At 41.2% G+C, this 15,273-nt stretch overlaps 1 protein-coding gene across 3 annotated transcripts in view; it reads left to right on the top strand.

The window, feature by feature from the left end:
* The window catches only part of LRRC3C (leucine rich repeat containing 3C), a 146,950-nt gene extending 133,508 nt beyond the window's left edge, over positions 1 to 13,442 (top strand). The window contains exons 1-2 of one of the 3 annotated variants that reach the window (XM_075347673.1): positions 972 to 1,333; positions 9,918 to 13,442. In XM_075347673.1, the coding sequence (XP_075203788.1) occupies positions 10,001 to 10,783 (783 nt within the window). In that variant the 5' untranslated portion in view covers positions 972 to 1,333; positions 9,918 to 10,000 and the 3' untranslated portion in view covers positions 10,784 to 13,442. Of the gene's footprint in view, positions 1 to 971; positions 1,334 to 3,805; positions 3,873 to 9,917 lie in introns of those variants that run through there. The other 2 variants (XM_075347674.1, XM_075347675.1) reach the window with 2 other exon arrangements.
* Positions 13,443 to 15,273: the final 1,831 nt, after the last annotated feature.

The raw sequence follows: 15,273 nt of genomic DNA, 5'->3' as shown, positions 1-15,273 counted from the left end.
CTCAAATGACATTGTGACTTCACGTAAGCCCTGAGTCCGAGCTGGCTTCTATCTCCACGCCTTCAGATCAAGTGAATTAATCAACAGGAAATGACACTTTGGCTGCCACTCACCTCCTGTTGATGTTCGTTTGGTCTGAAGGCAGGGAGAGAGAAGCCGGAGATGATTGGACGCTGAGCTCCCATGACATCACTGAGCCCTGAACCGCGATTACTGAGAGCATTGGAACAGCACCTGAATGGGAGGTGAGTACATGGTCTTTTATTTTAACTGGGGGAATCTAGCGGAATCAGATGGGATTGTCCTAGTAGTGGACAACCCCTTTAATATTGTAATGGATAGGAGATATTTTGTCATTTAATTACTTATCCATATGTAACATTCACTGATGAAATACTGATGGTGTAAACTGATAGATTGATGAAACTCGGATCCAAACTACCGATGACACGCGTACTATTTTTTTCATGTATGTGAAAAAACATAGATGTCTGAATGAAGCCTTATTCTTGATTTGTGAATACAGACCCCACTTCATTAGGTGCAGAGGATTCAGTCACACCCAGGCTCTGGAACCTATGGTCTCTCAAAAGATTTATTTGGTCCTCATAAGAAGACCAGTTTTATTAAAGACCTGTGATAGATGGTGATCCTGAGGGAAATTTTGCATTGGGGCCCATAAGCTTCAACTTACGCCACTGCTTCTGAAGTCTGTTGCTTGCACAGGGATTCCCACACCCTAAATCACAGGACATGGGTGTTATAATTGTGGATTACAATGGATGTACAATTGCAAGCTCTGAGATATCGCCATCTCATTTACAAACAGTTACAATTCCTTCTCTGGAATATTTTTTTTCCTTTTCTCCTTCCCTCCATACTCCTAGTCAGTATCTACTGTCTTCTCTCTTTATCCACCTCGCTCCCTCCCTCCTTCCTTCTTTCACATCAGGCGGAGTTTCCAATCCCCAGCTGAGAGACCTCATTCTCGTGCAGGAAAACACAGAGAGAGCTTGTTAGGAAGAGGTGAGGATGGGCCACAGCTGAGAGATCGGTGACTTCCCTTCGCCACTCTAATAATCCCAGCAGGACCTGGGAATAACAGGCGAGCTTCTCTTCTCGTACCATCTCCATGACTATGCCTGACAGAGGCTCCTGGATCATCACACCAACTTTCTATCTGTTGAAGGCTTGTAGGGTAGAAGACGCCTGTTGCTTATGAATGAATGAATGAATCTAATGTCAGGTTGACCTGTTCTGTAGACCAACAGGTGAATTCAACCACCTGTCCTAACATATCAAAGACGGGTTAGAACCACCAGCGAAGATGCAGGTAATTCTTCTTTTCCTAAATTTTTATATATGAGGAAATTGTTTACATATCTGATATGTCTTACTAAGTTGGAATGAAACAGATGTGAATGGTTTTCTTCACGGGATATCCTTATAGTTCATAGAATATGCTCTTCTTGAACAGCTGAACACTGGATGGGCTCTTCTAGGAGTGCTCCTACAGGAGGGAACTCCCTTAAGGATTGCTCCATTGCTTCTTAGATGCAACTTGTCTTTAAGAGGTTAAAAGGATTCCCCAGTACCATGACTGGATAAGATAATTAATTTTTTTTTTGTCCAAAACGCAAACTATTTTCTCCACCGATCTAGGGTGTGCCCTCTAAGCCTGCATTTGTATAGTCAGATCTCCAAGCCTCTCTAGAAGAGACAGAAGGAAATAAATACCTGAGGCTTTCTACAACTGATATTCCATATACAGTAATAGTGTATAACTGGATTGACCAGGCTTGGTATTTTAAAGAAATGAAAGGGTTATTTCCGCTGCCGAGTCAGGAAAACAGCAAGCAGCCATTGAACCACTAAATATGCAATTATACATTAATGAATCCATCAACCTGTCAGTGGTTCCTGACTATTGCAAATCACAGTGATGAACCATAGCAGTCGGGCTATTCTCTTGTGTTACGTCCGGATGTCTGAAACGTCAATGTAATACTTTACAAAACTCTGTGATCCGTGTAATTCATCCTTAATAAGACGCCACCTATAGCAGACGCAGGCACTGCCTCCCAAAAATGTGATATTCTGCAGTGCAACACGCACAATATCATCTTTCATAGAAGTTTCTTCCGACACACGCACTAGGGTCCATTTCAGAAAACCATTTAACCTATCCCTCATTGGACTGAGGAGTAAATGAAGTATTTTGTCGAAGCCTCGAGCATTCGGAAAATACATAAACTCCATGCAGATGTTGCCCTGGTTGGAAATGAACCCATGGTTCTAGCCCCTGCAGCTGTTCGCAAATTATGTCTAATCTTCATCAAACTGATCATCAGGCTCATGCTATCTGGCTGAGCAGACAGCCAGGCGATGCCACCCATGCAATGGCAGGCAGTGTTTTCTTGCTGCATAGTGAACTACATGTTGATTTAATTTGTGCCCACCGCAAGCTTGTGGGTAACTTGTAAACTGTAAGGAGAGCTCCATATATTATATATATAAAAATAAAATAATTTGGTCACTTTCTTCCACAAAATCAACAGACTCATCTTTTGCTGTTGTAAGAATTCTAATGATTTGATGCTGATCTGACTGCACAGTGCTCAAACCCCTCCTGCTTTATAGTAGTGTAGATGTATTGAAATAGGAGGTAACGCTAGATGCTGGCCATACACAATAGATAACATTTGGTTGGATTTACCATTTATACACTATATATGGAAGCAATCCATCTAATGAAACGAAGATCATTTGGATTTCATACATTATTGCCCCAGTAAAAGGGTTTGGAACCTTATTCTCATTTTAGCCGTTTAGGGAAGTGACAGGAGATGGCTGATGGCCATAAATGTGGTTGGCCAATTTGACATTGTGCGATTTATTCTCATTTTTTTCGGCCCATATCTATGAGTGAAGTAAGCCTTCTCAGTGGTATAAAGACTGACAATTAATTTTCTATAGCAATTACGCTACCTGTAACATATTGATTAATTTATGTGAAAAGGTCATTTCCAGCAGAAAGTAAATAATTAATTGCAGAGTTCTGTGATAGGAAATGAGGTGGGAAAGTTGGAAGGAGCTTGTTGTTACCAGTTGAAGCCAGCCATAATGGAAGCAACAGTGCTAAGAAGTATACGATAAGAGAAAGGGGTTGTCTTGGCTTAAGATATTGATGACCATCAATATATAGTTGGTGTGGCTCTATGACCGGTCAGTCCCACTGAGATCAGCTGTTTTCAATTCTGGTGGTGGCCACATGTAAGCAAAGAAAGGACCCAGAAATGCAAAGTATTGTGGGCATTCGTCAGTACTGCAGCATAGCTCCCATTGAAGTCAATAAAAGCTGACCTGCAGTTCTTGACAGCTGCCACAGCATAATTAACGGAGGTGTTCTGTGCCGCTTCTGTTCATTGTTTACATCTGGTAGCTCCAGGAAGTTAAAACAGCTGATCAGTGGATGACCTAGGTGTTGGACTGGCACCAATGTGATATTGATGACCTATCATGACCTATAGGATAGGACACCAATATCATAAGCCTAGACAAACACTTTAACATGCAGCTCAGTCCTATTAAAGTGAATGTCTAAGAGCTGCAATACTGAACACAGCCTATTCACACAAGTAAATCAGAAAAGACATTTTTGTAAATTATAAAAGTAAGTTGTAATGTGATTTTTTTTTTGTACTGTAAGGGTTAAAAACTCAGTCCATTCAGTATGTGTGCTCCAATAGTATCATAATCTGTCACCTTTAGTTCTTGGTCATCAGCTGATTAACAATTTCCCTTTAGGATGACCCTCATATGAAATACAGGAGGCTGCACAGTGTAGCAAGGAACGTGTAGCCAGAAACCAGGTAGATATACATTTATACTGATTTTTAAGGAATTGTAAGCCTCATCAGCACATATCGTAGGATGCCCTAAACTCAGGCATTCTGTAAGTGCCTCTTGTACGTTTTTGGAGAACAGTATAGAGATTTGCTACTTTCAAACATCTGATCAAGGCGACTTGTTGAGATACTATTCAACAACCATATACTGTTCAAATCTACATAAAATATTTAGTAACTTTAAATTATTTTTTTTTACTGATTTTAAGCCATATTATGTTTTCTTTTTCAATTCACACACAAAAAAAAAAAAAAAGCTAAAAGGAATAGTCCACTACTCAGGAACACCCTTCTCAATGAAAAAACTTCCCTATGTACAATAAAAAATATCTTATACTCACTTTTGGTGCTGGCGCCATTAAAGTGATGTCAGCATCAGGTCTCTTGTGACAATATTATGTCATGTGAGGCCTGCAGCCAATCAATGGCCGCTTCATTCTCACTTCCTTCAGATGAAACCGTCACGCTTGCCGTGGGTAATGGAACTGCAGCGAGCTGGACAACAGGGAGACCCTAGGCCTACCCAAACGGGGGGTAGAGGACCGGGACTGTGGCAGCTGATCCCCAGGATAGGAGTGGACACATGAGCATATAGGACTGAGTCTCAAGTGCAGATGTAAAGTGCCAGGGAGGGGCAGACATGGGCGAGGATTGTGGTTCTCAACCCACCCTAGCACAGTACAGACACTGGGGCCAGAATGGTGTATGGAGTGGGTGTAGAGGTAGTACCTGCCTGAAGATGCTCATTTGGGTATTCATCCAGCTTCTCTGGATTCCATTAACTACAACCGGCATCGCACGTCACACTTACAGTAACGAGTCCACCATCAGTTAAAACCTTAACTTTACTGTAACATCTTTTAACACACATCTTCCACTTATTAAAGGCAGCTTTTACACCATGTTCTTTCACAGGCATTTCTTTCTGTACAGAACCCGGTTCTTCAGCTACGACCATCAAGGAGCGATTTATCCGTTCCTTTCTGACCCAATCATTAAGCGTCATGGCTGGTCTGACGGCTTAGCTCTTTAACAATGGAAGGATTCCTTATGCTGGGCTCCCGCTGTGCTAGTGACTCTACAGGCCACCTGTCTGTAACACTTACAGCTGCCGGCCTAAGAAAGGGATGCTCTCCTCATTATCTCCCTCTTTACTGGAATTACGCTGAATAGCTGAGGGGGCTCACACTCCACTTTAGTCTCCTTTACACCTTCTTTCTTGTGTCTTCTATCGGTGCCTGAATCCTCCACACCACTCAACTTTACTCTGCTACATCTCACCCTGTAGGTCCTTTCTCTTCTTGTCACTACTCCCTATCTAGCTTAAAATAGGAAGCTCCTTTCCTATATCCTCATGTGCTGGGGACTTTCCTCCCCCTTATTAACCCATGTCGTCCTGTCACTACCTCTACATTCCCTACACCCAGGGACCAGGGACCTGGTGACATCTAGTGGTGGTCGGCCAAATTCTACAGGAAAAACACACAAATACATTACTCTAAAACGTATACATTCAGATCATAACACATTCAGGGATAGCAGGTCACTGGACACCCTCTTACACAGACAAGGACCACCAGGGTGGCTCAAAGCAGACAATACAGGCACGACGGACAGGCACAGTCTCTAGCACCAACAGGGCAGGATGGAAAGGCAAAGTCACTAGCAAGGCAGATGGCAGGGCAAGGACGGACAGGCAGAGTCTCTTGTACCAGCAAGGCAGGAAGGACAGGCAAAGTCACTAGTAGCAACAAGGCAGAACAGACAGGCAGCAGGTACGGGTGGAACAGGACTGGAACCAGGTGCCAACAGTTAGGACAGGCTGGTAGCCAGGTACGAGCAGGGACAGGACTGGAACCAGGTGTCAACAGGCAGGATGGGCTGATAGCCAGGTACAGGCAGGACAGGACATAACCACGTACCAACAGGCAGGATGGGTTGGGACCAGGTAAAGGACTAGACAGACAAAGGGCGGGTGACCTAACAACTGACTAGACAGAACCAACTGACTAACAGGATCTATGGCGTTGAACAGACAACTACCCTAGTGGGAGCTTGCCTTAAATACCCAGTGCCTCTCAGCGATAGGCTGAGAGGCACTTCCTAGGAGTGGCGTGCTGGCCCTTTAACAGAGGGGCAGCGGCACAACCGCACTCCCTAGGAGCACTCCCTATGACGAGCGCACAGACTTCAGGAGGCGGGCGTAGGAGGAACCACGTGGTGGAGGGTGCAGGGGCACCGTGAAGGAGCCGGCCGCAGCGGTGAGTCAGAGCACGTCCCTGCAGGAGGGGAGAGGCAGGGACGCAGTATTACACTGACATCCAGAAGAAGTGAGAGTTGCTCTCTGATTCCCTTCGGATGAGAGTTACATCTGAAGAAAGCGAGAGTTAAGCAACCCATTAAGCAGTGACTGATTGGCTGTGGGCATCAAATGACATAGCATTACAGGAGGCCACCGCAGACATCAGTTGAATGGCACCAGCACCAGAAGTACATATAAGATATTTTTATTGTACATAGGTAAATTTTGTAATTGAGAAGGGGTTGCCGAAGTAGTGGACAACCTCTTTAAAGACATCACTACCCTAACTCAGGTACTGGTTTTACCATAAATTCCTAATGATAAGGCTTCTAAAGAACCCCATTTACCTTTAATGCCAATTTTCATGACATTTTATGCCTTTCTGCTTCACTTCTTGTTCACTGGCCCCAGCCCTGTTGTCACAGCCATCACGTCTCCTTCAGGATCTTCTGCTAACTTCTGATTACATTACCCATCATCCCTTGTGCTGGGCTACAGTGAGCACAACCCTTATAACTCCGCCAATACCCTTCCACTTCTCTCCCAGCTTCACACACAGCATCAGCATAATGTTATGTTCAAGACATTGCTGAAGGAAAGTCACTGATACAATGCATAGAAATAATCCACAAAGCACCAGAATATCAGCTCTGACAAATATTATCCCAAACTCACCCTCACTGACTGTAATAGCATGGATGGATGGAGAGGGAGGGAGATGTAGGAATGTATGGGTATAATAGATGGAATACAGATGAGGGTATATGTATTACATAGGATATAGACCAGGGTGTGTAGATAAATACAAGATCTACTACAAGATACAAGGGAGAGCTCTGGAAGGAAAAAAAAAGTGCAGGGAATCGAGAGAGCTGTGTCTACAGCTATATGTACAAAAGCAGTGAGTGAGCTCTGCTGAATAGAGCCCCGCCCACTAACATGGCATGAAAGTCACATGACTTCAGATAGAACCTGAGGTAATATCACAAGAAGTCAGAGCATCCTCAACAAAAGATCATTTAACCAGGAGAGCAGCTCAGGTCACAGAAGGATTTGGGAAAGTAAGGCATTTAGAAAACAGCAGGTATTTCACATGAAAGGGACTGTCAAAGTAATGGCTAATCCCTTTAATTTATAAAGATTGTGTCTTCAGGAGATTACCACATATACATTTTATATATATATATATATATATATATATATATATAATATCTGTATATAATATAATAATAATAATTTTATTCATTTATATAGCGCTATTAATTCCACAGCGCTTTACATACATTGGCAACACTGTCCCCATTGGGGCTCACAATCTAGAGTCCCTATCTGTATGTCTTTGGAGTGTGGGAGGAAACCGGAGAACCCGGAGGAAACCCACGCAAACACGGGGAGAACATACAAACTCCTTGCAGATAGTGTCCTTGGTGGGATTTGAACCCAGGACCCCAGCGCTGCAAGACTGCAGTGCTAACCACTGAGCCACCATATATATATATATCAGGTTTTGTGTTACATCCACCTTCTACAACATTTTTGCTTCATAATGCAAACATTTTTTTTTACTCACATACAGTGTGTCCACCCATATCCTGTCCACCGCCATTAACTTGAGAACGGCATTAGCTATAGGCATAGAAGTGGTGTCTAGGTATAGTAAAGTAGTCATGCTCTATGCAATGAAACCACCTATAGCGCCACCTGGTGGAAAACAACGGAGTTAGCATTTTTATCTTGAAAACGGAATGAGATAGAGAAAAAAAATGAATTAAAAAATTGTAGGGCATCATCAGTTCAATACGAATCGACACCTTGCTTACAGAAATGCTATGATATGAAACCCATGAACCCCCCCAAAACATTGAATGCTGGTCACGCATATGGCGCTCATTTAACTTTGATGCTCAAAGTGGCCACCGTCAGCTGCAATGCACATCTGGACTCTGGACAGCATACTGTATCTTGCTACACGTTGTGCAATATGGTAGGTGACACATTTGCACAAGCATCTGTGATACGTCGTCGTGGGTCTGGCAATGTTGGTGGAGGGGTCGCATACACCTGCTGTTTGATGTGACCTCACAGAAAGAAGTCCAATGGGGGTCAGGTCAGGTGAGCATGGAGGCCACTCCATGCAGCCACCATACCTAATGTCTTGTAGGAAGGTCTCCATGAGGTTTCACTTCACGTCCGCAGCCTTGTGAGTTTACACATTTCAATCATAGCATTGCTGTATGCAAGGTGTCGATTCGTATTGAATTGATGATGCCCTACAACTTTGTAATTCACTTTTTTTTCTCTATCTCGTTCCGTTTTCGAGATAAAAATGCTAACTCCGTTGTTTTCCACCAGGTGGCGCAATAGGTGGTTTCATTGCGTAGCGCATGGATACTTTACTATACCACTTCTATGCCTATAGCTGCCGCCGTTCTCAAGTAAATGGCGGTGGACAGGATATGGGTGGACACACTGTTTAGAGCCATAAATACCACAGCGCTTTACAAACGTGATCATCTTTGTCCCCATTGGGGCTCACACTCTAAATTCCCTATCTCTATGTCTTTGGAAGGTGGAAGGAAACTGGAGAACCCATGCAAATAGGGGGAGAACATATAAACTCCTTGCAGATGTTGTTGGCATAAAAAACAGTTAACTTACAATTTTTATACTGGCTACTTGGGCTATTTTAAGACTTATTCTTAAATTGGGTATTCTTATTGGGTTTTTTTTTTGTTTTTTTTTTATAAGGGGGTGAGTTGTAGTTTCTTTATATGGCATTACGGTTTGGTATATAGAATTTATTGATTTAATTTTTATAATCTCTCTCTGGGAAAGAATGGAAAAAACACCAATTTTGTCTTTCTTTTTTATTTGTTGCGCTCTTTAAAATAGCTAACTTTTAGTTATGTCTATGGCTTTATAGGAATATCAAATATGATTTTTTTTTTATATACGGTATATATTTTACTACTTTTGCAAGGCTAAAAAATAAATTATAGAAATAAGGTTCTTGCAAACCTAGTTGTGACTGGGGTTCAGTGCTGACACTGAGGTATTCGTATAATCCTTACAAATATGCTGCAGCAGAAATGATGGAAACCATATCTCACAATCTCTGTCAAAGATTTCCAACATTGTATAAGTCGTAGTTATATCCTTATTTGTCAGAAAACAGCTTCTGTTGTAAAGGTGATTTCAGGATGTGGTTATATAATGAAACCCAACCTAACATAATCATGCTGGCATATTGCCGCTGGTGCCAAATTTATGCGGCTTCTGCTGTCCCTAGAAAAAACTTGTCTAGTCAAATCAAAATAGAGGAGCCGTCTTCTGCATATGTCTTGTCTAGATTTATGGGGAGCGAAGAAAAAGAGATTATGTAATGTAATGGAAGAGGTTGAGAAGACAATACTCCCTTATCGCTAGAGGAGGGATAAGGAGGGCCTGACAGCTATCCTCTCAGGTCTACATGAGAAGGTGTTTTATGTAAAAGGAGGAGTGGAGTGGCTTGTAGAGGTGAGCATTCCATGTCCTGATATGTAATGTTTGTGTAATAGGAGATATAAAGATAGAAAGTCTTATCGGAGTCTGTCTGGTATAGAACTTGTCCTAATTTCAATATTCTAGCAGATTTTATTATGCCAGGAAGATATTTCATAAATAAAACTATGCTGTCATATTCACTATTGGTTGTTTTTTTCTTCTAGAAAAGATGTAAATGCTCCGTGTTCCCCCAGTCCTGAGCATTATCCTTATAATCTCACTCCTCTGAGTATGCTGCTGGCCGGCCATGCCTTTCTTGGACTGGTACCTTCGACGCTCACTGGCAACATGGCTGCTTCTACACAGTTTGGTCCTCATGTCTCTCTGCTTTCAGCCAGCCACAACATTTCCCAAAGGCTGCCATTCCTCCCAGGAGGATGGGTACAAGACTCTGAGGTGCAGCAATGCCCAGCTCACAGAAGTACCGAAAGACATTCCTAATGACACTAACCGCCTATATTTAGACTTCAACCAGATTACCTACCTCCCTTCAGATGCTTTCCGCAACCTCCCAGTTCTTATGGAGCTAGATCTTTCACACAATTCCTTGGGTCACTTGGATGTTACTGCTCTCAGGGGTTTGAGCGATCACTTACTTTCACTAGACCTGTCTTCCAACAAGCTAGTGTCAGTCAACAAGGAGGTCTTTGCTAACTTGAAGGCCCGAACCAATCTTTCTGGCAACCCTTGGATGTGTGACTGTGATCTTCAGGAATTAATTCGGATGGTTGAATTAGACCCAACATCCTCCAATGGGATTGTCTGTGCTAGTTCTGTGCTAGAGGAACATGCTGGAAAACCCTTTCTGCAGGTGGTTAAAGATGTGGACTTGTGCAATGCTTATAAGAGAACCACAGATGTGGCCATGCTGGTCACAATGTTTGGATGGTTTGCCATGGTGATCTCATACTTGGTGTATTATGTACGCCAGAACCAGGAGGATGCCCGACGCCACCTTGAGTACCTCAAATCCCTGCCAAGCAAGCAGAGACACAATGAGGAGCCCTCTACATTAAGCACTGTGGTTTGACTCTTGTAGAGACTTGCAGTTATGGGTGCAAATGTATTTTTGCTATTTGCTCACCCTATAACTTAACACTTAAGCTGGAAAGTAATCTTAATGCTGCCATTTCAAAGTTTCATAACATCACAAAAGAAGATGTACTGTTCTCACATTTTCTAATACTTGTACAAAGATGTTTTTTCTTATATGCATAGAAAAATGACCAAATGTAGTAAAGATAAATATATAGAGCTGAAGACAACTTAGTGACGCTGCCTAATATTTAGGTGGACTTTCACCTTGGTTCATGGACCATAAACACCAAGACATCACAGTGACATAAATACACGGATCACATATGCATATCTACATGTCAAAATGGCTCCAAGAACCAACCAAATCAAAGCTCTTCAGAAAGTGAAATGGATTATAATTGGATATATTGAAAAATGTAGTTACATGGTAATCACCAGAATTAACCCCTAAATCCATATTACCTTTTTTTTTTTAGCAGATTTTTAGAAGGCTTACCTTGTAAGATCATTCAGTTCTATCCTGGGCACCATAATGACATCGGTACTAAGTGTTTTAGGTTTCTGAAAATAAGTTTTGGGTCTGGATTCTTTAAAATATAGGTGTAGGCCTGGTACAGTCTGCAAAGCCCAACAAATACACAAGACCAACAAAAAGGATGGGACCTTTGTCCATAATGACCAGCTAACGTCAAATGTATTTTATTGGTCTAGGCCTTGAAATCTTTTAAAAACCCTTGGCCTTCAAGATATACACTCCATCAATGGGATATTAGAATGACAAAACTGCTGGTGGCAAATTTAGTGTAGTCATCTCCTGGATATGTTCTTTTTGTTAGGTCCCAAAGTCCCAGGTGAATGGAGAATGACTGAGCATGTGCTACCACTGCTCCAATAACTATCCAAATAAGTCACTGAATATTAATAGAGCAGTGGTATTCAACCCTTGTTCTTGGGTTCAGTGGGAATCTCGACAGTCAGAGCCACACCAATCATATTATATACTGTGAATTTGTGATGATGTTTGAAAAAGACCCCTTTAATTGTCATTAGAACAATATGTTTTAGAGAAAAATACTTCATCACATTCACCTAAATACACAGTATTAACTTATCGATGACGTCTATGGTATTTACCATCTTCCTATTACACAAATTACATGTGTGCCTTTAAAGTGTAACCATCATTTTAATTTTTATTTCATAAATTAATAGTACACAGGAAAATAAGCAATTTTGTGATATATCTTATCAGACAAATTAGCTTTTTTCTCTTCCTGGAGTGATATTTCAGTCTCAATTCTGTGGTAAAATCTGTATTCAATGGAAACTTTCCCATTACTGAGATAGGAGATGGCAGTTGATGATGAGGAGATTCTAAGACAATGGGAGGAGGGAGGATCTAGATGCAGAGGGAGGAGCTACAAGAAGAGCTCCGCCCCTCCTCTTCTATCTACACAGAATCTCATCAACACCAACTGCCATTTCCTATCTCAGTAATGGGAAAGTCTTCACAGAATACAGATTTTACCACAGAATAGAGAATTTTGATAATGACTGATCAATTCTCGAAGAGAAAAAAAGCAAATTTGTTTGAAAAGTTCTATTACAAAGTTACTTTTTTGAAAGTTGATTTATGAAATAAAGATTAAATCTTTCCTTACATAGGAATATGCTTAATAATTCCACATAAGACGCTCACTAACCCATAACAATGAAGCTGTTCATATTTCTACCTAGGCAATACGCTTTGCAGACACCAGGGGTCAACATTGTAGCTGACATTTTTCTTTTTAATACTTAATGCCTTTCTCTTTCCGAACTGATTTGATACCCCAAGCGTAACCAATAGATTTACATTCCATTTACATAACATTTACAACTGAGGCTATGAACTGCACATTGTGGATAGAGATCCAAAACCCAAGCCTATAAACTCAATTGTAAAAGACATTTGTGGATTGATAGAAATTTGACACACTCTTTTACCACAAATATTTTGTAACCCTTTGTGAAACGCATTTTGGACAAAAAAAAAACAACAGACTTTTTTTTAAATTATTTTTACTGATCAGGAAAAAACTAATGCTGACCAAAAACTGTGAGACCCTTCTACATGGGATACAATAATGTTGGGGACGGTTGTACTAGACCATGCGGAATTCTGGAAAAGTCCAGTACTTATCTCGATCAATCGAGAGATCAGTGAACACTGTATAGAAAGCCACTAACCCTGACATGATATTTGGCATTCAAGAGAATGATAAGTGTAAAAGCCCATAACGATCCCGAGCAGATAATCTATAGTTGTAATTGGACATTCTATAGAGGTCCTGACCTAACCTATGGAATTTATTTATCGTGGTCTAATAATCTATAATCAGAGAATATCTGGAAATTCTGTAATAACCCATAACACTATTTTAGAGATTGTTCTAAAAAATAAATCTGTAATCAGGAGATCACTGTACTTTCTATAGAAAAGAAGCGATGTCTGGCCATGGTGAGATATAATGTACATTAAATTGGTTCAGTACCTGGTACTAATTATAAGACATCTTTGTGTTGAGCGGAGGCTGCACTTGTGTAGTTGGAATGAAAAGAGATGATTCAGAAGGATTTTTGCCTTAACTATTAGATACTGTATCAATAAATATAGGTTTTTACTAAAGATTTTGGTGTTATGTGTATTTATTTCAATATAAGCACCAATGTAAATTTATATACTTGTACCCATTTATAGGGATTTCCCTATTAGTCTAATAGCTATTATCTCACCACAAAAACAATCCTGCAACATCGAGGGATCTTATTTTGGCTATGTTCACAAATTGTGTTTGCTGTGCTTTTGAACGTAGCCTTGAAGGGAATCTGTCAGGTAATTTTTGTAGTGCAATACTTTATCTTTAAATAAGACTTAAGGAGACCTTTCAGGATCGGTAAGTTTTATTGTTCTGTCTCATCTTGTTATCTTGTTGTAGGCTACGCTTCATAAAATTCAGTGTCTTTTGCAAGCTAGTCAAGTGTATGTAAAAACAATTTGCATATTCACTGCTCCCCGATCCATATCCTAGTGCATTCACTATCACTGCTGAGAGGTGGGAGGGAGTATGGATGTGGCAGCAGTGCAAATTCAGTTCAGATTTACTATCACTGATGCTAGCACTGAGAGGTGGAAGGAGGGAGCAGTGCATATGCAGCTTGTATTTACATGTGCTTGACTAGTTACTACATCACACTGAATTCTAAGGAGCTAACAACAAGATAACTAGATAACATAGAGCAATACAATTTAAAGTGAACCACCCAGCTGGATTTTCATATATAAAGTAAAGCCAGTCCTATACTGGCACTAGGATGCTGAATGTAAGCATACCTTTTGTTCAGAGATTGGATGTTTTATTTCATAAATATGTGCAAGTAAAGCCTGCTTTACTTGTTACGATTCTGCATACGATATCGTATGCGATCGTAACCGCCCCCATCGTATGTGCGGCACGTTCAATTTTGTTGAATGTGCCGCATAAACCATTAACCCCCGTCACACGTACTTACCCATCCATACGACCTCGATGTGGGCGGCGAACGTCCACTTCCTGGAGTGGGTGGGACGTTCGACGTCACGCGGCAGCCGGCCAATAGAAGCGGAGGGGCGGAGATGAGCGGGACGTAAACATCTCGTCCACCTCTTTCCTTCCGCATTGCTGGCCGGGAGCCTCAGGACGCAGGTAAGATCTGTTCATCATTCCCAGGGTTTCACACACTGCGATGTGTGCTACCCCAGGTATGATGAACAACCTGACGTTCAATTCATGAGGAATGAACGATGTGCGTGCGATGAACGTTTTACCGTTCATTCGCAATCGCACGTAGCTGTTACACACTACAATGTACCTTACGATGCCGGATGTGCGTCACTTACGACGTGGCCCCGCCGACACATCGTAAGATATATTGTAGTGTGTAAAGCGGGCTTAAGGTTTAGTAATGCACTGCTATTTGACTGACAGGTGCAACAGGAAGGGCATATGTGGGTTGGGTTTTGCTATCTATTCCCACTATTACAGCATGTATACTTCTTAAGGTAATTCAAGCACCTTAATACACTAAGGTAACATACATGGAAGTGTTAAATTGAAGACATGAAAACTGCAAGACACCTACTCTCACTGTAATTGGTTGAAAATGTTTTACCTGAAATGAAGAATACCACCAAGGGACAAATTGAGGCTGCTACAAATTGCAAATGTCCCCAAATGCTACAAATTGCAAATATGACCAAATGCATGGAAACATTTATCTGGTCCTCTGTTGCTTTCCTTTTATCATTACGGAACTTCCAAAATTCTGTGATTATTATTTTATCAATATATTTTTATAGTGTACACAGCTTCATTCATTTTTTGCACAGACCTCAAATTCTTGTGTGTGCCTATAAATATATATATATATATATATATATATATATATATATATATACACACC

This window comes from Anomaloglossus baeobatrachus, chromosome 5 (assembly GCF_048569485.1).
Source record: "Anomaloglossus baeobatrachus isolate aAnoBae1 chromosome 5, aAnoBae1.hap1, whole genome shotgun sequence".
Lineage (NCBI taxonomy): Eukaryota > Metazoa > Chordata > Amphibia > Anura > Aromobatidae > Anomaloglossus > Anomaloglossus baeobatrachus.
The sequence above is the reverse complement of the archived record's forward strand: the minus strand, read 5'-3'. Positions and strand labels throughout refer to the sequence as shown.